Source organism: Myripristis murdjan, chromosome 7 (genome assembly GCF_902150065.1).
Source record: "Myripristis murdjan chromosome 7, fMyrMur1.1, whole genome shotgun sequence".
Lineage (NCBI taxonomy): Eukaryota > Metazoa > Chordata > Actinopteri > Holocentriformes > Holocentridae > Myripristis > Myripristis murdjan.
In genome coordinates this window covers 19257598-19281995 of record NC_043986.1, presented here as the reverse complement: position 1 = coordinate 19281995, position 24398 = coordinate 19257598, and the positions used below count along the sequence as shown (strand labels likewise).

General features: G+C 44.0%; 1 protein-coding gene across 1 annotated transcript in view; it reads left to right on the top strand.

The window, feature by feature from the left end:
• Positions 1–24398, top strand: part of LOC115362628 (protein bicaudal D homolog 2-like) — a 51531-nt gene that overhangs the window by 11398 nt on the left and 15735 nt on the right. Inside the window, exons 2-5 of the mRNA XM_030056624.1 lie at positions 8681–8893; positions 19658–19810; positions 20935–21149; positions 21249–21495. Coding sequence (XP_029912484.1) covers positions 8681–8893; positions 19658–19810; positions 20935–21149; positions 21249–21495 — 828 coding nt within the window. The remainder of the gene's footprint in view (positions 1–8680; positions 8894–19657; positions 19811–20934; positions 21150–21248; positions 21496–24398) is intronic.

The following is a 24398-nucleotide window of genomic DNA, read 5'->3' as shown; positions in this document are numbered from 1 at the left end:
GTGATAGGAAAGGGGAGTAAGGGGACAACTCCATGGGGGGAGTGGGTCATGTAGTTAGCCTAGTTTTATGACCACAGTGGGGAAAAGAGACACAAGTAGAATAAGAATGAATAATAGGTGCATTCAGGAGGCAAAGAATGAAACAGGCAGGAGGCAAATCTATAGTCTCAGCAGCCCTGCCCCCATCCTGTCCATCTCCTGATTGATTAAAAATGTCTGGACACTGATATATGTGTCTACGATGATGGAGGGTAATGTGTTTAGGTCTTGTATACAGTATTAATCCAATAAATAATCACTGATAAAGTCACATGGCGGCTAGCCCATATTCTTTGCAAGGTTTTAATATGAAAATGCCCTTTCTAACCCTGACCACATACAAACAAATAGATCAGGGGTCTATGCATGCCCTTCCCCCATCCTCCTTCAAACCTGTCCTTGGACTTGGTAAGGAAATGCAACCACATGGCGTGTGGGTGTGTGTGTTGGCCCCAGCTGCACCCCCAGCTGGTCCCGTCCTCTGCCGTTTATTGTCAGCAGCAAGAAGAGTGTGTTCAGATGTGGAAGGCATATGTAAAGCTTCCACAGGGAGTAATGTCTGTAGGGAAATAGGCTGAAATACACAATGGGGACTCTGTCCATTTCACTTCCATTTATTATAATGTAGGTTTGGCCAGATAGCACAAAAATAGTTCAAAGCTGCCAAGGACCAGCACGTGTTTTTTTGAGTGAGCAAATCTAGATTTGGATGGCGGAGGCTTGGTGGGATGGACGAAGACTGTTGCCAGAGGAAGAGGGAGGAGAGCAAGCGGCGCGAGGCTGAGCTCTGAAACAGCCATCTGTGTCAGAGGCACCCTCCTGCCCTGCCCTACTGACCGCCTCTCGCTCTGTCACTGTAATTGGCATGGTAACCATAACGACGGCTGTTCCCCTGGGGCGCAGGCACGTGGACCTGGGAGATTTCATCCAGACACTGAGTGTTAGGGAGAAAAGCGGACCGACAGGCATGCTGCGGGCAGGCACCAGATAAGGTTTTCTTTGCATTGCAAATGACTGAAGTCCTGTCTGCCAGGAGCCGGTACGCAACATTACTGTGATATGAGTGATGATAAAGAGCCCAGACTCCACCACCAGACGCCGAAATGGAGGTGCAATGTATCAGACCTCTTGAGACAGCTGTCCCCCCGGAGGCACGGGCTTTTTACTCAGCTCAGTAACAGATTCAGCTGCGAAACAACAGAAGAAATATTCAATCTCTGTGAACAGATGCTTTCTGATTATTTCAATATTTAAATGATTGCTGTAATTCAATGCCAAAAACAGAGGTGTTCTACAAGTTTCAGGCTTTTTTTTTTTTTTTTTTTTTTTGACTTGGCATAGAAGACAGGTTGAGCTGGTCAAGTGAACATGTGTGCAAAAATACTTCTTTTTAATTATAATAAAATTCTAATTAAACTTTTATTTTTTGAAAGATATGCGATTGTATTTTGTTTAATTTCTAAAAACAATTTCTAAAACAAATGAGTAATGCAGCTTTTTTAATAGTAATAAAAATGGAACATTTAGAAAGCACTGAATAAACTTAAAGGTAGTTAAACTTAAAGGCAAGTTAAATTTTTTTATTTTAGAAAATAGGAAATAGTCATAAGCCTCTCTAGTGATGTGAGTTCTTTACCAGACAATGGGCAACTAACTGGTCAGTAAAATCATGATTGATTATACTCTTCTCAATACTGTGTTATGTTTTCTCAAACAAGATTAGAAATCATGCCAGTGGAAAAACAAACCATAAAATTTGGAAGAAAAAAACATGTTATCAGACTGACAGCAAAGTCCACTTCCTTATTTGTTTACTTTAAGCTCCAACAACAAATGAAAGCGAAACATCTATCCGGATCTGTATTATAGATTAGTCATCATCTCTAAAAAGCTACTTTACTAAAACAGCAACTCTGTAACCGTGTTCCACCCTTTTCTGAACCCAAAAACAGAAACTTAGTCCAAGACAAACCTTCTCTGGAAACACTCTACCCCACAGAGATCTCTTATTTCTTTAAATGTTTGCAGTGGAACATGGTTTGTTTTTAGGCCTAGATTGCATTTCACTTCTTAGTTGAATGAAAATGTCCCTTTCTCACTACACTATCCATTCCATATAGTATAGCTGCTTCCCTAATGTAATACACCCACAGATAGTAATGTGGGCTACAAAAATTGTGTCAATAAGCCCTGGTGTGTCATTGTGCTGTTCCAGGGCCATAATGACTGTTTTCACCCCATAATAACACAGGAGGCAGCTGTTGAATGCAGACTCTGTAATGGTAGTGGAGGCTTGGGTCACCATCACACTGCAGGTGTTTTTACCTTATAAAGCAAATATATTTTACCGGGCTCCTGTCATCTGTCATTGTAGATGCACTGTGAATACAGAACAGCAGTATGTGTTTGAACATGAAGGCTGATAGGACCAAAGACTGACTTCACACAGAATCCCTAATGTTGTCTTTCAGATTAGTGGCCTATGTGGAGTCTGAATAAAATATGAAGTCTCGTTGATACTACTCTCCAGCCAGATCTGATGAAAGCACTAACCCTTAATCATTACAGCATGATGTTAGCAAAGAGAATCAGTGTTGAGTTTATGTATCACTGAGATCCTGTAGCCCAATTAGGCTATTCAGATGTTTCTTACGGTTGAGGACGGCTTTTTCAGCCAGGCGTGTAAAGGGCCTCCTGAGTCTGATTAGCACAGCGTTCGTGCACACAGATCTGTGTGTGTGCACATGTGCATGTATCTGCCTTCTCCCAGTGGCTCCATTTCCTCTGGTGTTCTTGTTCTCTCTCCCTCTCTCTTTCTCTCTCTCCTGCCCTGCAACACAGGAGATGCACAATCTGGCACAGCATGGTGCTCACTTTTTAGAGGTCCACGCCCTTGCAGCCCCCATGCTGAGAATAAGTTGTTTTCAAGACGGTCTACTTTAGGGCGAATAATTTCATTACAAGGAAATGTGTTCTTTGTAATCTTGTGTGTTGGTACGCTTCTCTAACCTCTCCTTTCTTAAATTCTCAGTGGTGTATTCCTCACCTTTGGAATGTAGCACATAGCCTATAGGTGTTGACTACATGAGTTGGATGCAGCATTGTTGGAACCCCAAGGAGACCTGAGGCTGTGAGCTCTCTCCTTGCCCTTCTTTATCTCTGAAGGGAGAGCAAGCCTCAACATGGCCAGAGTACCTGGTGCTGCAGTATGGATGACTGCAGGGCAGTGGGAAAATTGGAAATGGTTTGAGTGTGTGTGTGTGTGTGTTCAGGGAGTGTGTGAAATTGCCCAGACCTGTGTGCGAATAATAGCACAACGGCGCTGTGCTATGCAGTGAATCAATGTGGCTCTGTGCCAAGCAGCAGCTACCGTCTCGCTGCCTCCCTCGTTCTCATTTATCTCCTTCTCTTTTGCTCTCTGCTGCTTTCTCCTGCTTTCTTGCACACAGGCTGTTCCTAGCAAAGATCTAATTGTGAAATCATACAGTTTCTTCCACTAAGTCTAAAATTACTCCTGTGAAGGAAATAACTGGGGTTTGCTCATGTGCTTCTAGAAAATGCCTGTTTTTAATAGTCCATATGTAGAGATATCAGTGTGGTAAAAAGTCAGGCTTGTTTTGTAGAGCAAGAGGAAGAGGGGGAGGATTTGGACCAGTGGAGAGTGAATCAGCACCTCTGTGGATTTGTCAGAGAGATAAAAACTATTCTCACTCTTCCACCCCCACCCCACTCCCCTGTGAAGAGTAAAGACTCTGAAGACATAAATGGCTTCTCTGTTACTCATTAATACAAGGCTTCCTAATTAGTAATACTTCTCCCAGAGAAAATGAGTTGCTAAACCAAACAAACACTAAAATGTGAGATCGCGTGCATTCCTCACAAACCAAACTCTGTGGCCTGTTAATGCAGAAATAACACGGTGAGCTCTCATGTCTCATAGAAATAAACAACCTCAGATGTTGTTCCAGTGGGTGCGCTTGCAGTGGTGGTTCCATGTGTGTGAGTTTGCGTAAAACCGCTGGTTTCCCCCAATTCCTTATAACCTCAAGCGCCAGAGAGATCTGTATTGTGAGCAGTTGATAGTGGGGCAGCTAAATATAGAATCAACAAATACCTCGAAGCAGTCTGTATGTCACTCGCTGCCTGCGCAGTGACCTGTGAATAGAGATAGAGAGAGAGAGACAGAGAGAGGGAGGGAGGATGTTTCTGTTTATCATTTCAGACTGTGGCTCCATGTGAGCCGTGATTCACGAGGCAGGAAAATCCATTCAGTGCTTTTTTTCCCTCTCTGCTCCACCTCTCTTCCTCCGCAGTCATCTACAATGGCAACACTAACAGTGACTGGCCTTCAGTGCTGCTGAATCGCTGCTTTGGCATGCAGGGTCAACCGATGGATCACTATAGCGCTCTATCAGACGCCCTGTATGAGTAGCTGAGCTGATCTAACAGACATAACACCGTATTGTTCAACATTCGTGGCAGCCCCCCTCTCTCTCATCAGACAGGAATGCCCCTATGGACTGTGAAATGAGAATCTTCAGCCCAGCTTCCGCCCACTTTGGTCAAAAAGCCTTGACACGTGCGTCCTCATATCACGTTTCTGGAAAGAGCTGCATGCAGTGGGTGTGCTGTTTGTTACTGGTCTCTAAGCATGCTGTGTCCTCTCTGGCATCACCTAATGAGAATGCCATGACAGCATTTCGGGTTCAAAATCAACATTTGAATCAATGATTAGCAACCTCCTGTCTCAGTTCTGTATTCTGTGGTGTGGGTGGCAAGTTTTTTTGTTCCACATTACACAGCTCTGAGTTATTTTCTGTGACTGAGTCAAGTACTGCCTAAATTTTCACTTGAGGAGATTTCTCCTTTCTTTTCTTACCTCTGATGTCACCATCAGGCTTTATAGGTCGACAGTTCTGCCAGAATTTTTACTCTCCTAAGAATTTTGCCCTCGTCTGTCATCAGCTTTTTTGATTGTGTGTATGTCATCCCTCATCATCACCTTTTCATTTTCTATGGTAAGGACTGAGCAGTGGTAATATGACCATCAATAGAAGATTGTAAGGATGTTCATAAAGGGGTCTCTAACACAAGCCAAAGATAAATTGGCCTCCATGTCTTCAAAACATGTCAATTTCAGCTCCAGGGTACAGCCCTGTCACTAAATGACATCAGTCTATCTTGTGTGTGACCGTTTGAATTGGAGGTGCCACTCCTTCACAACAAAGAAGCTGTCTCCCTCTTCTCTCTGTCTAACGCTCTATCTGTTTCTCCCTGTCTGCATCTTCCCCTTTGTTCAGCAGACTTCAGCTCCCTGCTTGTGAAAGAGGCTATCAGACAGCAGGGGGATTAAAGGAGAGTTTAACAATCAGATCATTTGGCAGGCAAGAAATACAAGAATCTGATCCAAATCCAAAAGGGACTGGTCCGACTGCAGTGGTCTCCAAAGGATTTAGGTCCTTAGGCAGTATTTCGGAAAAAAAAGAACTGAAAAAAAAAAACAAAAAAAAACTGGCTGATATCGATTGAAATACTGTATCTCAGATGAAGACAGCTATGTGCACAGATCAAGAAGGGATGGGAGGGGGACTTAACTCGTACATGTCTGTTGGTTTTATCCCCTGCATCAGCAAAGCCTGCAGTAGGCCTCTCTCTGGAGACACATCCACCAGCTCTCCCTGCAGAGCAGGAACTGAGAATAGAATTTTAAATTTGTTTTACTGTAGCTCCACAGATCATCTGAGACCCATGATATTGATCTGCCTGTTACTAGTCAGAGACCCAAAAGCCTGTCTCCCCTCCGCTCTTGTCTCATTGGATTACAGAGGGTTGACATGGATGGGGGGGTTCTGAGCAGGGAAAATCAGGGTGAACTCTCTAACCTGCCTGCTCTTGCTCTGCTTTGACCTCCCATTGCTTTTAAGCTGTTAAACATTATCACCAGGACTGTAGCCTTCAGAAACTGGTGTTTAGGATTTCCCCACTATTCCTGAGCAAGGGTCACACAGGATCACTGAGCAGGATGGTTGGACTGACCGCTGTGTACTGATTGGCCCTACCTTCTAATCAGTGAACTTTGAACCTTTCTATTGCAGGGTGTCTCTTTAGTCAGATTACAGGACATGGCAATGATCACATCATGTTCTGGCATGCTTGGACATGTATATCATTTAAATCAGAGACTCCTGTCAAAGAACACTCTGTTGTAGCAACACAGGCTTTGTTGAAAGATAAACCCTTTGATAGCCAGCTGAGCTAAATGCCCTGGGTGTAAAATTAAACCCTATTACCACAGAGACCGGGCTTTGCCTAAACCAAAAGTACAGGCTTAGCAATGTGATCCATCTTCCTACTTGTTTATGTCATTCATTCACCCAGACAAGAATCTTAACAATATGACTTTCCCAACCTTTTAAGAGTTCGATGTGTTAATCATATGATATTGAAGGTCATACTCTGTGATATTCTAAGCAAAAGATGGGGAAGTAATCAGAAAACAGCAACTGAGAAGGCTGACAGAAAAGAGAAGTAAATCAAGAGAAAGATCAGAGGTGACTGCTTCCCTGTATCGACCGCTCTGTCCATCACATGATGTTGTCGGTCACTGTGATCACGGGCTTTGCTCACAGCATGACGGTCTGACCCCAGCAGGGTGTCTGGTTGACCTCAGTCCATAGTGAATACACTCATGTGCTGTGCTATATAGTGTGCCACATAGCCTCATAGTTTGTCATCCTCAGGGAAATCCAAGCAGCTGGATGTACTGTACAGTCGTGGTCTCCTACCTCTGATTAGATTTACAACAGATTGATAATCCACATCCTCAGGGTAAAAAACTGCAACATATGGCAAGATGAAGATGAATTATAGATCAGTTGGGCAGCTCACTGTGAGATTATAGGCTTGGTCACGTGCATCTGTGTTATACCCTCTCCTAAAAGTAGCCAAACCCTTCGCTTGGAGGATGGAGATTAAAGCGCTTGGGTCAGTGGTCTCTGGCTGGGGCCCCCTCCTTTGGAGGTCAGGCCTTCTAGATTAATTGGTGTCTTGGTACCCATTGTGGACCCAGATTATAATGACGGGATTCCCCTACTTTCTGATTTGGTTAATGCTGTCTGTGAATGAAATTCTGATCAAATACAGTCTCCTGCTGATTGATGAGGTTATTTTTGGATTTAGGGGGTAATTTGAGAGCACAGAGGGTGAGGACACTTAGAATTTGGGGAAAAAAGAGTTGGCCATTATCAGTCTCATTATCATTATCTGCCTGAAGACATCATCTTTCCTGGAACGTGAGAGATAGACAAGCCATCGTGCACAAGACATGATGTCATGCATTTCTCTAACCCATTAAACTAGTTTTGCATGTCTGCATATTCATTTATCTTGCTAAGTCCTGCAAGTAGGTCAGTTCCACTAATAGAAATCTCTCTTTCTCTAAAGGAATTACTGGGATTAATATGATACGCCGTCAAACGAGGAAAATCCAGTGGTAGCCAGTCACGTGTAGCCTATGTGAGGGGGTAGCAGGTCAGAGAGAGGCGAGAGAGTGCAGCACAGCTTTAAAAAAAGGTCAGGTTCAGTGCTTTAGGTGATTTCAGACTAGTTCCTGTAGTCAAGCTGTGAGACTGAATGAGAATCAGAATTTCCATCGGATCACTGGTGGTTACAGGATTGGAAATGAAATCTGTAATCAGAGGGATGACAGGATGATTATTCTCAGAAGGGAGAGAATAGACTAACCTAGATTCTGCTGCTGTGAAGGTCTCTCTCTCTTTTCCTCTCTCTCCCTCTCCCTCCCTTTCTCTACTTGCCTCTTTCTCACACATACACATACACATCTTGTTGTCTCTGCCTTGTGGGCCATTAACAAATTAAGGCCAAAGTTAAGGGAGCACCATTAATGGCAAAACAGGCCCTCACAGTGCACGCACGGAATGCATTACTGTTCACAGCCTTTGAACACAAAGAATATTCATGTACAGAGGCTAGAAGCTTTAACAAACACCCCCATGGTTATTTAATCTTAATAAACTTCATTTTCTTCGGTCAATCCATGGAAATCAAATAATATCTGACCTTTCCTTCATTCCAGTATGATCTCTTACAGTATTAAGAGCATTAAATGGTAGGCTTCTCTTGATCGCACAGACATTAGTCCATTTGTTCTACCTTTCCGGTTTGGTTTCCCCATCTGTGAAGTCTGCAGAACACGTGCAGCACATGCCAGCATCCTGCAGGTCAGAGAGGGAGAGATGGGGGAAGAGAGGGGGATAATGCAACCCAGATGCAGGCTAAGTGACTCTGTCTCGGGGTAGAGGGCAGTGTTTTGGGAGGGGATTTTTATTGTGTCTGTGCACTCTTTTGTCTTTTTGCCTGATTGACTTCACTGAAGCCCCAGCTGAACAGCTGCAGTAGAAATGTTTCATTTTAAAATAGCTGAAATGCAAAGTAATTTTTTTTACTACAGTACTGGCATTTAAGAATGTTAATCTATATTATGTGTCCTTACCTGCCATATATTTTGGCCACTTAATATTATCAAGGCATTTATAAAAGGCAAATGCAGTTCCCTCATATTCTCTCTTAGAAGTTTATAACTTGTAATTGAGAGCTTTTTCCCTTTTTCATCTGTCTCTAGGCCTTTGGACAAGCCTACTCCAATCACAGGAAGGTGGCAGCAGACGGGGAGAGTCGTGAGGAGTCTCTGATCCAGGAGTCGGCCTGTAAGGAGGCCTACTACGAGCAGAAGGTCCTGGAGCTGCAGACTGAGCTCCGACAGGCCCGCAACATCCTCACCAACACCCAGTCTGAGAACGAGCGCCTGACCACCATCGCCCAAGACATGAGAGAGGTAAGAGGGAGTGACACAGAGTCAGATTCAGAATTCAAAATCTTGTTTGTCCTTCACTTGAAAAGGTTCATTGTTGATCTGGTCACAACAGAGAGCTGGAGATGTGCAAAAACTAGAGTTCATCTACTGTATTTCACCAATTAATTGCCCGGCCGCAAATAGCTGCCTGGTTCTTTTAAACGGCTGGGATCTGCACCCATTTTGTGTATTAAACGCCCACCCGAATAACCGCTGGGGCGATTACTTGCATTATATTGAGGTAAACCCAAAATAAGGCTATTCACCTTATTTTTGCAGAAGTAAACAGTTAGCCGCACAATAACTGTGCGGCACTTCCGTTTTCTGTCAAAATAAGAGAGCTAGCTTACGTTAGAAAAAAGGGTGTACCGTAATCTTAAATCAACCGACTGTAAATATGTTGGACAGTAACTGTCATCACAATAATGGCCTGGTGCAGGTCTGTGCAAAAATAAATAAAGGCCTGCAGCAAATAGCCGCTTGGTTCTTTTAAACGCCTGGGGTCCAAGTTGATTTTGCGTATTAAACACCCAGGTGATTAATTGGCGAAATACCGTAATCCTCTGTGGGTGAAATCTCATGGGTTAACCAGATTATATGATCAAACTTAAAGTTTTGGTCAGTCAAATTTCATGACTGAATTATATAGTTAGACCTTGGGCTTTATTTGTAACTCATACTCACATACAAACTCTTCCATCTTGCACAACAAATTCTAGTTGATAGATATTACAGTCTGACCAATGTAATCCTGACCTCTGACCACAGCAATTTAAGACCACAGCAACCATTCAGCATTGATATTTTGGATGTTGCAATGGAAAGTGAGGGTGTGATAGCAGCAGCAAAAACTGTTCTGCTGTGGGCAAGCTAAGACAAGACTAATCACACCCTGATAATTTTGGAGCTTGTGGTGAGCTGGCAGAGCCCAGGCTGATTGAAGGAGCTCCATGCCTCTGAGCCTGATGTAGAGTCCTCCACCCCTGGGCTCCAGGGTGGAGTTATGATTACAAAGTGAGTGAAAATAGAGGCCCATGGGAACCATTTGTCTCTGTTGTTTCTCCCATGACAGTTGAACTTCTCAAAGACAGTACATGATTCTACATGAGTTAATAATATCTTTAATTGCATTACACATTGAATTCAATGCACAGCCCTGTTTGCCAGTAACTCAGCATTCTTCAAACTGGATGGATGAACATTTGCGTGAGAAGCGTGTCAGCAGCCTTTAGCTGGCATTGGTCACACGCATCAACTTTCACATCAGATCAGTAATCCTCACCACCCAGAGCAGCCCAGTTGTGCCACTTATCCACTATGAGCAATATAAAAGCCTGGGAATTTGTGTTTACCCCCAACCTTTTAGCAGTGGTACACTCAGCTAAAACAGCAGACATGTATATATTCTACTCTCTCAGACTTTCTCATCTATCACAATGAAAACCTTTATTGTCTGTGCTCCACTTCAGACAATGTCTGACCTTTTCACTGCCCTGTCGTTTACATTCAGAGCTAATTGACCTCATTAGTGTACACCACTCGGTGCAGGTTTTGTGTAGTGTGTCTATGTCTCTGGCTGTCTATGGCATTTGTGCATGCGTGTGTGCATGCGAGTGATGGAATTGTTGATGAGGAGATTGAATTAACAAGACGGCAGTGAAATCCTCTGGAGAGAGGTGTGGAGCTTTGATGAAGCCTGTTTGACACAAAGACAGAGAGACATGAAGGGCAGAGGAGAGGGATGAACAGAGACTGAGAGGAGGGGAGTTGGGGCCTCTCACCTTTTTAGATGAGCTTCTTTTGATGCAAAGGTTCAGATTCCCTTGACAGGCCACGTAAAGGGTGGAACAAAAGGGAGTGGTTTTGAAGCACCGGATGCCCAGATAGGAGAGTTGCTCTGTATTTGAAGTTAAGGAACTTATTAGTTAGGCCTCTACTTGAAATTACTTGATTTATTAGGGCTCTGGAGCGCCAGGTTGGTGCATTGTACATTTATACATTCCAGAAAGTAGCTCGGGATTTGCACTTTGATAACAGTCAGTTATCTAAGTCAGTATTGTTTCACTCACTTCAATCATGCACACTCCCTCCCTACCACTCAACCTGAGTACCTAGCAAGCGCGCTGCCTCAGATTAAGGAATTAAGGATAAGTCTAGCCTATTTTTGAAGTTTCTCAGCCCTGTACATCCTCACTATGAAATTCAGCCAAGCATCTTTATTTTTTCTCACCATTTCCCCTCTCTGTGTCTAATACTTCCACTTTTTGGTACTTAAACCCCTCAGTGTTCCAAATCTTCCTGTTTTTCTGGCCCATGAGATTTAGCTGAGCCCACTGTTCTGCAGGTCAAGTTGGTAAATCCAGTGTTATTGGGAGGGGGAAGAGAAGAACAGGCCTTCCCGTTCTGAGTGAGTTTGATACAAATTCTGTTTGGAAATCGTCTGCAGCAGACTGCTGAGGGAAATCATTGCTTTGTGCTTTGAGTCGCTGCTTAAGACAGATGTCAGCAGCCTGGTGTTTTCTTGCGGAGATTAGGGAAAAGAAAATAAAGTCTTTAAAAATGGCATGTCCTTCACAACGACTTAGGAGGTACGGAAAGCTCAAAATTCCACCACTAAATAGGTCAGTTGCTGCTCAGCCCTGCATCTAAGTGGATATAAGATGGGCTTTATGGGAGCCAGATGTGCCTCACCAAACCATAGCTTATAGGTTTCACTTGTGAAGCAGACTCTGCTTTTGAAGTGCTTAAACATGAGTTCCCTCTGTTTGAACACATGGAAATTTGCTGCCTGAAGTCATTCAAGACTTAACTTATGAATGTACAGAGACTTTATACCCCCTAAATCTCTACCCATCTACTTGTTACATCTTTTTTAAAAATTAGATCACAAAGATGTTCTGAGCCGTTATCTGAGCTGCAGCCTCCGTGTAACTGGTGCTGCATTGGTAGCCTGTGTGAGGGTCTTTCTGCAGGTGTCATTTCCATTATAAGCACACTCCCAGTATCTGATGCAGTGCCATGGGCCCCAGCCAGCTCTAATTGGCTAGATAAAAGGGGCTAGAGTGTAAATCGCCCCATGTATGTGAGATAATGACACCCTTCCAATGGTACTTCTGTGGGTGTTTGGAGGGTTGTGTGTGTGGCGGGTGGATGGCGGGAGCCGGGGCACTGAGGCTGGCATTGTGACCAGGCTGACAACACTAAAAAAGAGCCCTTTGTCACCAGGGTTTCAAATTAGCCTGAATGCTGAGGCACGGAGGAAGGGGGGTGGGGACGGGTTGGGGGGGCATCACTAGGACACGATGAGAATGGTACGAGAGACAGAATGAGGGAGAAAATCCGTTAGAGAAGGAAAAAAGGGCTTAATGAGAGTAAATACAGCCCTGGCGCAGATTTTCTGGGACAGCTTAGCTAATCACATTGAGGCAGGAGGGTGATTTTGTGACTCAATTTTGCCATGGAATGCTGCAGACAGTTGGGCTGTAACTGTAGCCTTTTGTGTGTGGTTCAACCTGTGGTTCCTCTGCCCTTGCATATTTACATTGAGGGTAAGTCAAACCATGCAGCGCAGAAGCTTTCATTGCCTCAGAATGACTGAAACAAGACTAAAGGTCTGGGGCTATATTTGATTTAGGAAGTGTGCGAGATCTTATATGTCAGTTAAAGTTGAATATCTGCACAGGACGGGTTCATGAGCGGGTGAGATTTCATTTGAGAGTCTTTACCGTCTGTATACTCCATTGACCCTGTTATGGGTATCATCATCAGTCACTCTGTAATGTGGTTTTTCTAGCAGTGCACAGAGCCAAGAGCTTCTCTTAATGTGTAAGTGGCTTTTGTCTGTGCAGAAAAAAGAAAACCAGTAAATTCACAAACAATTGGTTACACATGCTATTCAGCATGAGAGGCAATCTTCTTTCTGCTTGTTAAGCATTGCATTGAAACCTCTCATGTTGTCTGTAATGCCGTACATGGTCTCAGGCTGAATGTTAGCCCTTGGCGCTGATAAGACACATTTCACTGCTACGGTGCAGGCTACAGGATTAAACCCACACAATGGGCCAGTAACACTGGAAGGAGGCGCACTCTAACAGGCGTGACTCCATTAAACTCAATCTTATGTCATGAGAGGAATCTGCCTACAGTGAAGCCTGTCTTTGTCCCTTCAGAATACGAATTCCCATTGCCAGCCTCATTAGGAATTTATCCATACAGCCAACAATTAAAAAAAAAAAAAAAAGAAGAAAACAAATGTTATCAGTGTAGTAAGATCTTTACTCTCTGTTCACACTAATCAAATTTAATCTCTCCACATTTGCATCACTGAGGATGCAGTGTCCAAATGGTGCCTCGTTTCCACATATGAACAGCTGTCAGCCTGTTGTAATTCACTTGTTGGGACCACGTTTTTCTCACTGACACATTAAATTATGGTGCTCTGCTTTTGTCAATCAGCGTAATGAGGAAGCCATTCAGCTATTAAATGTGATTGGTTTTTCCACCTCAATGGCACTGCAGACAGAACCCTAAGACATTAAGCTGCCCCCTTAATTTCTCCACCTTGTTTATAAGCCTGCAATTGGCTGGATTATAGACCTGACAGAGTCATGAGGCTGTGGGAGAGGGAAAGTGGCTGCATTGAGGGGATAAATTTAAAATGCTGGACGAGGACAGAGCTCTAAGCTCATTACGTGGAAGGCCAATATTATTAGTATAATCAAAAGAAATAAGAGTGCAATTTAGGCTACAGTTTTTTAATGACAAGGACGGTCAACTCTGCCAAAGGTCGTATGTAGAGGCTTTTAGCAGAATATCAGTTGTAGCGGCAGTGCTGTGACTTTACCAGTTTTTTAAAAGGTCAGCATGAGTGGTGGAGGCACCTGGGGATCGGTGCTCTTTGTTCTTCTTTATTATCATCTGACATGAGGTTAACATAACATGGCTCCCGGAGGGCCCCCGATTGCACACGTCTTTTGACCCCCTTATTGTTTCCTCCGACATTAATGCCAAGACGGATCACCTCTTTTCCTGCAACGTCGGAAGAGAGAGAGCAGGGAGGGAAGACAACGGGAAAGGTTGGAAAATTGGAGTTAACAGAGGAACCGTAAAAAGAAAGACAGCGGAGAAATATCATGAGTTAAAGGAAGAGGTGGGGTGTGAAGAGAGGGAAGATGACATTTGCGATACAGTATAAAATAGATTATAACCTATAGGTTTTATAGGTTTAGAGACACACCACCTCAGTGTCCACTGACATCATGCTCCTGGATGCGTTTACACCAATCCTGGCATGAGTGTGAGATGTCCTACTGTAAACACTCCAGATGTTCTGAGGGTAATCTGGCCACCACGCATAACATTGTCTAAAGCCTCCACTACGTCCAGCTACCTCTAATCAGTTGCCTAATGACCCATGTGTCACACAGATTGGTGTCTATATTTAGCCTTTAAGAGGGTAGAACTCTTAAATACATTTAGAAGATTTGCCATTGATGCCTAATGATGTTTGTCTTTTGGCGTCTGCTTTAACGAAGCTCTCAAAGTGTGTCATTGATTTAAGCCCTTGGTCCACAGCACCATGTTGGATCAATGGACCATTGCAGCTCAACAGCAGCTGTAAGGCATGCATCCATGCTTTGACACACACATACGTACATGCATACACGCACATGTCCTCCAACAAATGCACACAAACATGCTCACATGCACATTTCCCTTCTTTTTCCACATCCAAATGACCTCAACATCGCTAATACGCAGTTGAATGCGTGCAAACACACTGTCACGCCATAGGCTTCTGCACAGGCACTCGCGCAAAACAGCATTACCCACATACACACACAAGAACAGAGTTCTATGACATTTTGAGTTTCATTTATCTCATTGAAAACCGCAGTGTTACCTTGAATGTGTTTCCCTCCCTAATGGTGTCTGGGCAGGTTGTGTAGAATGACAATCGCTTGCAGCAAAGAGGAGGATAAAAGCAGATCTATTTTCACCCACATTCTCGGCTTTGACAGTAGCAAGAGGCCCCCGAGCTTCATTATGCCTTTGCTCTGTCTGAGGCTATAGCGGGGGGTTGAGCCGCACTGTCTCTGTGATTCTCTCCTCGTTTCTCCTGAAGGTAATCCTGTGCCGGGCTTGGCTTGTGGTGGCATCAGATTTAACATTGGCTGACGTGACCTTGACATGCTGCAAAGCCATGGTTTCCACAGGGTATTTCCTGTTTTTTTTCCTCCTCATCTGCTCATTAAAATCCAACAGTGCTCTCTTTAGCACAATGTCAGTAGAGATCTATGAGCAGAACTGGACAAGGCTGCCTCTGCCCTCTCCTTTCTATCCGATAGATAGTTTTGATGGGCCTAATGCTCGACCTGAGGAAGGAGTTCAACTGTGACAAATACAAGGCCTCTAAAAGCAAACAGATGTTGCTTCAGGGGCTTTGGGGGATGAGAGTGATCGAAAATGCAAGCAGTAGGGTTGGCAAAATGGAGGTCACTGTTACGAGGGAGGGAGAGAAAAAGGTTGAGAGTAAAAGAGAATCATCAGCCTGTCTGCTCTGTCTCAGTAATGCAGTCTCATGCCATCTGGGAGTCTCTGCAGCACTTTGCAGGGAAGGTATTTTGAAAAATAAGGTCATGAATGTGGATTTTACTAAAATATAAAGCCAGCAAGATGAGGAGCAAAATGGAGGCCAGTCAGTGGAGTGAGAGTGTAAGAGAAAAGAGTAGACAGACAGGATAAAAGAGATATTGAGCCTGTCTGTGCTGTCATATCAGTAAGGCAGTGTTGTGCCATTTGGGAGTCTGGGTAGTACCTTCTGGGGAAGGGAATCAGGCTGCAAAAGACTAGTAGTTGTGGTCAAGTCAAAAAATCTTGCACCCCAACAAAGCTCCAGACTCACTTAATCAATATACTGTATAAAAAAAAAAAAAAAAAAAAACACAAAACACATTGCTTCCTGTGCTTGATCAACCCTCAAAGAAAGCAAGTAAGAGTTTGGCTGTGCAGAAAACATCCTTTTTGTAAATAACAAATGTGGATTTTGCTGAAACAGTTGCCACATTCACTAGAGAACAGACTCAACCAATTTTTTTTTTTTAAAACACACACCCAATCTACACTTGTATTAAGCCTGAACCTTTGCCATCGTGGGATAGGGATAGGGCTGTTTCCCATAGCAGCAGAGGTTATAGCGGCTCAAACACATTGAGAAATAACTCAGGGCTTTGGTGAGGTTTAAGATGGCTAAACCCCGCCATGCTGTCAAAAGCAGTTTATGGGTGAAAAGAGAGCTTTAGAGTTGAACGTGAGAGTTCATTCAGTACAGCAGACCATTGAGCTCTGCAACTGGTAGAAGCTCTGAACTTCAAATCTACTCCGCTAGTGCTTCTGTGCCCCCTGTCGCAGCACAGTATGCCCACTGCATGTATGTCATTTTTAAAGTACTTGTGCTTTCTAATGCATTGAGCCTATAATCACACAGAAAGGTAATCAAGCCTACGCATTCTTGGCAAAACCTGGTGTTTTTACTGCCACACACTTTGTGTGGAGGAGATGGGCTTGTGTGTGTGGGTGGGTGTGTTGAAGCAGCTGGGCCAGATGTCACCTGAAGTGACAGCAGGCAGGGGGGTGACCCTCGCTAAGCATATATAGCCCTATGCTAATGAAAGACTTCCCAGTGACAAGGTCTTTAGTGGGGGCACATCACACAGCCTTTGTAACAACATACCCAGCCATCCCGCCTCTGTCGCACTCACACACACACACACACACACACACACACACACACACACACACACACACACACACACACACACATGGAGGCACAAACACTCCCAGGGGAAACCTGTATCCTCGCCTGAGTAAATGTTATTCACACTTTACGGCAGGCATGCGCATGACCACCTTAACCCCTTGGCAAATTTACACACATCATCCTCTGTCAGGCAGCAAAGCAGTGCGTCCACCCACCCCCAGTCTCTGAGGGCTTCAGTGTGGACGGGGATGGTAGAGGAGAGGGAAAGGAAAGGGTCAAAGGTCAGAGCCCTTGTATGCATTATAATCAGGTTGGAGGAGGTTCTTAATCGGGTTCAGCGGTGGCCTGTATTCATCAGGACCAAACAGCACTAACCCTCCAGCTGAGACCAGGAAGAGACCCATCCTACCAGCTGCTACACTACTGTTGAGTTAAAAACAAGAGATTACTGCTGTGATGTGGTGATTACGTCCAGGTTCGGTTTGAATTACACATTTGTAGATGCATTTAGTACGGACCGACAAGCAGCCAGCTCCAGAATCTGTCCAGAGTTTGACCGATTTTAGCCGTTGTTTCATTTTTGATTTAATTCAGTGCTGTCCAGAGAGTCAGGACGGCTGTATGGAGGCTCAGTGGTAGGACTGATCTGTATGGTAAGCACATGCATTATTCAGTAATGCACCAACATCAGGGCTTTCAGTCAGGCAGCAAACACCCACGCTCATTAGGCATTCACAAACCCTGCTGAATATTAATGCGCCTTCAAACGTCAGCCTCAGCCCAGCTCTGCACATAGCGATTAATTATTACACAGAGCTAACAAGGAGCATGTACTCGTCATTGGGGATTTAGCAACACAATATTTGCCAGTGCATTCCTCACTAAATAAGCCAAGTAAACGTGTGAAGTCCAATTACAGAGAGTAACAAACACAAATTGTTTTTATGTTGTGGGAAAGTCTCTTGAGTTATATTAGTGGGATAGTTTAGAGGGTGTGTCTCAGATTGGTGCAATTGTCTATTTAGTGATGTATTTTAGTATATGTCCCTTACTGAGCCATACACAGAGTGATTAGGAGTTTGTCTTTTCACACACACATACATGCAGTCATTTCAGCCATAGGGTCTGAGCAGGAGCAGGTGTTGACGAAGGACACTCTGACAGTGATCAACATATTGGCAGTTGTAAAGATGCAACCTTCTGATTGCAGGTCAATGTCTCTAACCAGGTTATTTTAGTTAGTGAATTTGCTGAGGCTCGTTCAGTCTCAAGATAACGCCGATATTATGGCGTCTAGAAAGTGAAAGCCCACTAAAATCATCGCCCTGTGGTCTAGGGGTGTAATGCAGGAGCAGGGATTGTGGTGTGTCCACATAGTGACAGCATGAGAGGAAGGGACCGCCTGGCAAGGGATTGGGATGCTAATTGGCGCTCTGGTATTAGGTTAGCTCTGCCAACTCTCTTGAGAGAAAGACACACATCACACACACACACACACACATATACCCATACTCGCCGTATTGCAGACGCAGAGAGAGACAGAGACTGCCATTCTCCTCCTGGTGTCTCTCACACATCAGACATCCACATTTTGCACCTGTTCAGAGTGATAGCACTGGCAGTGTGGGTGTGTGGAGAGAGGCTCTTTTGTCAACTCTGCACCGCCAACAAAAAGGACGGGTACAGCATGGCATGCAAGTGTGCGCGCACGCAGATAAGTATTCCATAGTCCATACTTCAACATACAAGTCAGACACTCTTCGATAAGGTTTCCATTTCATGTGTTTCCCACCTCTTTCTCATATTACTTGCACACACACTGGCGTGTCCATTTATTAAGATCAAAACAGTGAGGCCCACCCTTCTTCAGTGAGTATCCCCTTACTTTTGAGCTTTTATCTAGCATTCGCCGGCTAAGATGTCCCCCACCCTACCTTCCTTGGGGGCTCTTATATTTCAAGACGAGGTGGCTGGTCAAAGAGGAGGGTGGAAGGTGAACGAGGTTGATCGAGGAAAGAGTGAGAACAAATGGTGGAGGCACAGCAGGGCTGATTGGATCCTTCTGGTTCTCAATTTGTTTCTTTGTACAAGAGGGGGAAGGGCATGTTTCTTGCCTCCCTCACCTTTATATAATTAATGTCTGTACTGCACAGTGAGAGAGAGACAGCTGCACTTGTATTACCAGCGGTTGCCCTGATCCATGTATGGTGAACATGATGTTAGCATAATTGCTGTTGTGCGCTGCCAGTATTGCAGGATACTCTGTGCTAGTGTCGTGCCTCATGGACATGCACTCGGCATGCTATCACAGATGGGGTCGCAGGTGAAGCCTGAACATTGCCGGAATTAAAAAAGATTGACTTTTAGAGAAAGCAAAACCACATGGGACACTACATGAAAGTGTGTGGCAGTAACTACATGACTTGCTGATCTTGACCGAACGCTTGAATTTCCTCTTTTGTGTAGATTAGAGCTTGTATTATCTTGTAGTGAGAAGTCAGCCTAATGTAACTCAGTGTGGTGAATTAGACAGCAGCTGAATGCCTCTCACCATGTGGGAGATAAGTATGTTTCAGTATCTATGGTGCCATCAGAGCTGGCAGGCAAGCACACTTGTGGCCTGCTGCCCACTGAGACACCTGGCACTTCTCTCTCTCTCTCTCTCTGTCTCTCTCTCTCTCTCTCTCTCTCTTGCACACACACACACACACACACACACACACACACACACCCAGGCAGTCACACACACCAAGCACATGTGACAGTCTTGGTCTTGACCAGATGGGTACTCATCCTTATCCAGCAAGATTTACTATGTTAAAGAGCCAGCCTGACACAAACACTTAAACTGCAGCAACAACTCTGAATCAATGGCTCTTTGTCAGGCACTACTTCAAACAGGATTGAACTACCGGTCGCTGACAGCCTTGCTCTTCCTCTTCCTCTCTCTCCTCTTCCCCTTCTGTCTCCCTGGTTTGGCCCCACAGAGCAGCCAGGTGGTGGAGCTGCAGAGGAATCAGCTGCGTGATGACATCAAGGAGTACAAGTTCCGGGAGGCCCGTCTGCTGCAGGACTACACCGAGCTGGAGGAGGAGAACATCTCGCTGCAGAAACAAGTCTCCATGCTCAAACAGAGCCAGGTGGGGACGGGGGAATGTTGCATGAACACATGTGTGATGGTTGACTCACTGAAATGGGGAGACTATGATCACTGATATCTCAAGATGACGAGAGATTGGTAGGAGAGCAGAACGCGCATTCCTTGGTAGACTCTTCCCTGCTGTCAGCACAATCAGCTACTGTGCATCTACCTCAGTTTTCTCAATGAGAGTTAATTAACCCAGTGGCTGCAGGGGCCTTGTCAAAAGTACTTTCATTAAACACATGCACACACACACACACACGCATGCACACACACACACACACACAGGCCTCCCACAGGTCTCTCATCTCACATGCACCAGATCTCACTCTGATTCTCATTGTTCTGATTAGACTGCCCTGCAATGTTTAGATTTAATTACGTTGAAAACCATGCTTTCATATATTAGAGGGATTAGCATTAGCATTTATTTGTTTAAAGGTTTAAAGTTCTGGCACCATGCCAGTTTTCAAGAACACAGCCATTTTAAATGAATAAAATTCTTAACTGAACAATGTGCACATTTCCTCATAGACATCTTGCTTTAAACCTTGTAACACATGTATGTATGTATGTATGTATTTAGTCAGTTATTTGTTTAAATTGAGATTTTTGAAAGTCCTCCCTAACAGCTTTCTCTTCCTCCACACACTGTGTGGTACAAAGCACACTGCCGGTTTTATTCAAATGAGTGCTTAGGACAAAATAAACTCCCCACTGCAAACATAAAACGGAGCTGCATTCCCAAGTAGGATATTTCCATTTGATGTTAGCTTTTATGTTGGAGCTGTTAATACTCTCCAAATGCCCTTGCCATCTGAGATTGTTTTTTTTTATATATTCTGCATGAAGACATCAAACAAACAAAAGTGGGTCCTGCCTTTTAGTCGGGCATCTAAATCTAATTAAGATAAAATTAATTAGAAAGGGAAATTAAATGTACAAATTATCTTGAATAATAATTGTCTTCTCTGTAATGTAGCTGAACTCCTCTGATTTGGGAAAACATGAACCAGCTTAACATCTCATTTTCTTTGGAGCTGCATGTTTGGTTTCATGTGTAAATTAGCATTCAACAGTTCATTCTGATAAGTATCTGGTCCCCTCCCTTCCCCTGCCCAGGTGGAGTTTGAGGGTTTGAAGCATGAGATCCGTCGTCTAGAGGAGGACACCCAGTTCCTTAACAGCCAGCTGGAGGATGCTATCCGCCTGAAAGAGATCGCGGAGCGTCAGCTAGGAGAGGCTCTGGAGACCATCAAGACTGAGCGGGAGCTGAAATCCTCCCTGAGGAAGGAGCTCTCCCACTACATGAGCATTGGAGACACCCTGTACCACAGGTAAATAATACACACATTAGTGGTGTGTATCAACACTTACAGCCCTAAACATTCACAGTAAAGAGCTAAACTCAATATTCCCACCCTCTTTTCTCTCAGCCCACTCAGCATCTCTCTGGACGGTCTCAAGTTCAGTGACGATGCCGCCACCGAACCCAACAACGACGAGGCTCTCCACGGATACGAGAATGGCTTCAGCAAGCTGGCCAATGCCATCACCGAGGACAACCGTATCTCCACGCCCAAGAAGGATGAGCTGTTCCGTCCCGTGCCAAGCCTGGTGGATGACCTGCTGAGCGAACTCAACATCTCGGAGATCCAGAAGCTGAAACAGCAGCTGATGCAGGTGGGTGCATTGTTTAAGCACCATGAAAAATTCACAAAGTGGGCCTCATTTAACAGCATGTTTATGTGTTTATGTATCTGTACTCAGACTAAAAACCTTTGCCAAATTCATCAAACATTTCCTTCATACCCTCATGTGTTCAGAAGCGCTGCTTTCAGCTCCAGGTTATCAGCATGTAGGCCATTTCCAAAATGGATGAGCACATAAGCGCAGCGGTGAGGTCTGTTTTGTAGGGGATAATTCCAGATGGGGATAGCAACCTTATCTGGATTATTGTCCACACTAAGGTACACCATCCTGTTTGAAATGTACACCCATGTAGCTCAATGGTAAAATTTATTCGTCATGCTGTGTCACCCAAAAGAGAGAGTAATCCTTCCACACATTTGCTTGTGGCTGTTCTATGTAAACTTTTACTCACACATCTTTTAATCCCAGCCCCTGCAACTGATGTGCAAACCTGTGCTCTAGTAATCAGGTGTTGAAGGTAGGCGTCTTGATCTATCAGCAGGCATCTTTGCCCCTGACAGTAACTTGTGTCTGCAATCAATTAGCCAAATTTGTCAACTAATTTAAAAAATTTTCATGTTTAAGCAAAAAAAACAAAAAAACAAAAAAACAGTGTTTGTATGTTTTATTGATAAATGAGGCCTGTTGTCTGTATATGTTTGTACAATTTGTTCACAGTGAAGGATGTAACCTCTGAGGTTTTACTCCACTGTGATCATCCATTCCACAGACAAACAGGAATAGACAAATTGATCCTGGAAAAAGCAAATGGGTTTCTCTAACAATGCAAGACCAATGCCAGATCATGTGTAAATGAATCATTGGGGCAGTGGTTGAGTTTCAGTTCACATATCGTTGATCCGATAATGGTATACATCAGTAACTGAGCAGTGATGGGCAGCGTATTTGCTCGACAGCGAAAGTGTTTAGAAAGGTCGAATCAATCTCATCCTGTTACGTTTTATTGACAAGTTAAGAGACAAATCAATGGCAGGACAATCACAGAGATGAATGCAACAAAGCCCACTGACAGTTTGTCAAGATCTTCATACATAGGAATATTGATTAGAAATATTATTTGTTTTAAACAGAAGTTAAGGTCCTTTGAGTATAATTGGGTTTATTTAAACAATCTATGTGTACATGCACTTTAGCAGATCGTCCAATGATTGCATTGTCCTCAAACTGGCTTCAGTTTCCACAGAATAACTCAACGCAGTGGAGCTATGTCCTTGACTTGACTGGAGGGTGTTTTGGAAGTGAGTCAGTGGAGTGTGTCGGCTAGATCCCAGGCCAGGCTGCTGCCGGGTTCCAAATCTCCTTAGAGCAAAGTTAATCCAGTGCGGCACACCCCTCCCTGACTCCTCCAGTGTGTTTGGCTTGGCGGCAGCGGGTGGTGGCACCGGTAGACCCGCCATCTGCTAGCTCATCACCCTATGAGGCCATGACCACGCTTAATTGGTCACCATGGTTACCAGTATGGACTGGGTACCTGTGGATAGTGATTGTTTTGGGGCCAAAGGGATTAAGGATGTTTTTTTTTCCTCTCTCTTTATCAAATATAAGCACTGTCAGATTAGCATGTGAACCTTTGGTTACCTTAGTGCTGTCCTGGTATGATGCTCAGCCTGACCCTGAACCAGGCTTTTGATTGTGAATCTCGCCGACTGTGACAAGGCCCAGTGTTTCTTATAACCCAGCAGCATGTCAAGCTATATGTTCTCTGAATCTCCCTGTCGCAGATTCCAGAGTCAGGACAGAGGACACAAACAAAAGCCTCCTTCCCTCACTCAGCCATACTCTGTTGCCGTCATACCTCATCTTGTTGTATTGATTTGGCACTTGCTGATCAATCCCAGACATCCGCTCTTAGAATGTCACCTTACTCCTTACTCATAGCCAATCGATACCAGCAGTCCACCTCTAGATCTAAAATGGATGCTGTGGGAATGGGATGCACAGTGATGTGTTGCTATCTGCCCTTTAACACTGTTAACTCCCAATTGTAAATGGGTGAGGACATTGGTCTCAGCAATGACTTAGAAAAACATGTCCAAGCATTTCTGCCATTTATCAGTATGAGAATTTAGTCGATGGAATTGGAGGCATGGCAAGGGTGTCACTTAATATTTGAAATATTTAAAAAAATGTACATGTGATCATGAAATGTTTGTCCTGTTTAATGGAAGTAACCTGCTCTTGAACATCTGTGGGTGACCTAAATTGAACCATCCACCTCTTTTCAATTTTAAAAATATTTTCTGCAGTAGTAAATAATTTATGCTGATGAGCCAGACCTCAACACTTTTATATTATTTACAGGTCATCCCTTGAAATAGCTCAGTGCATGAGTCAGCACAACTGTGTGTATGTGTGAGCAAGGGGACCCACCTAGGGTCTTTCTGCCAGCACTGAGCTGAACCCATGTAGCTCAATGGTAAAATTTATTCGTCATGCTGTGTCACCCAAAAGAGAGAGTAATCCTTCCACACATTTGCTTGTGTCTGTTCTATGTAAACTTTTACTCACACATCTTTTAATCCCAGCCCCTGCAACTGATGTGCAAACCTGTGCTCTAGTAATCAGGTGTTGAAGGTAGGCGTCTTGATCTATCAGCAGGCATCTTTGCCCCTGACAGTAACTTGTGTCTGCAATCAATTAGCCAAATTTGTCAACTAATTTAAAAAATTTTCATGTTTAAGCAAAAAAAACAAAAAAACAAAAAAACAGTGTTTGTATGTTTTATTGATAAATGAGGCCTGTTGTCTGTATATGTTTGTACAATTTGTTCACAGTGAAGGATGTAACCTCTGAGGTTTTACTCCACTGTGATCATCCATTCCACAGACAAACAGGAATAGACAAATTGATCCTGGAAAAAGCAAATGGGTTTC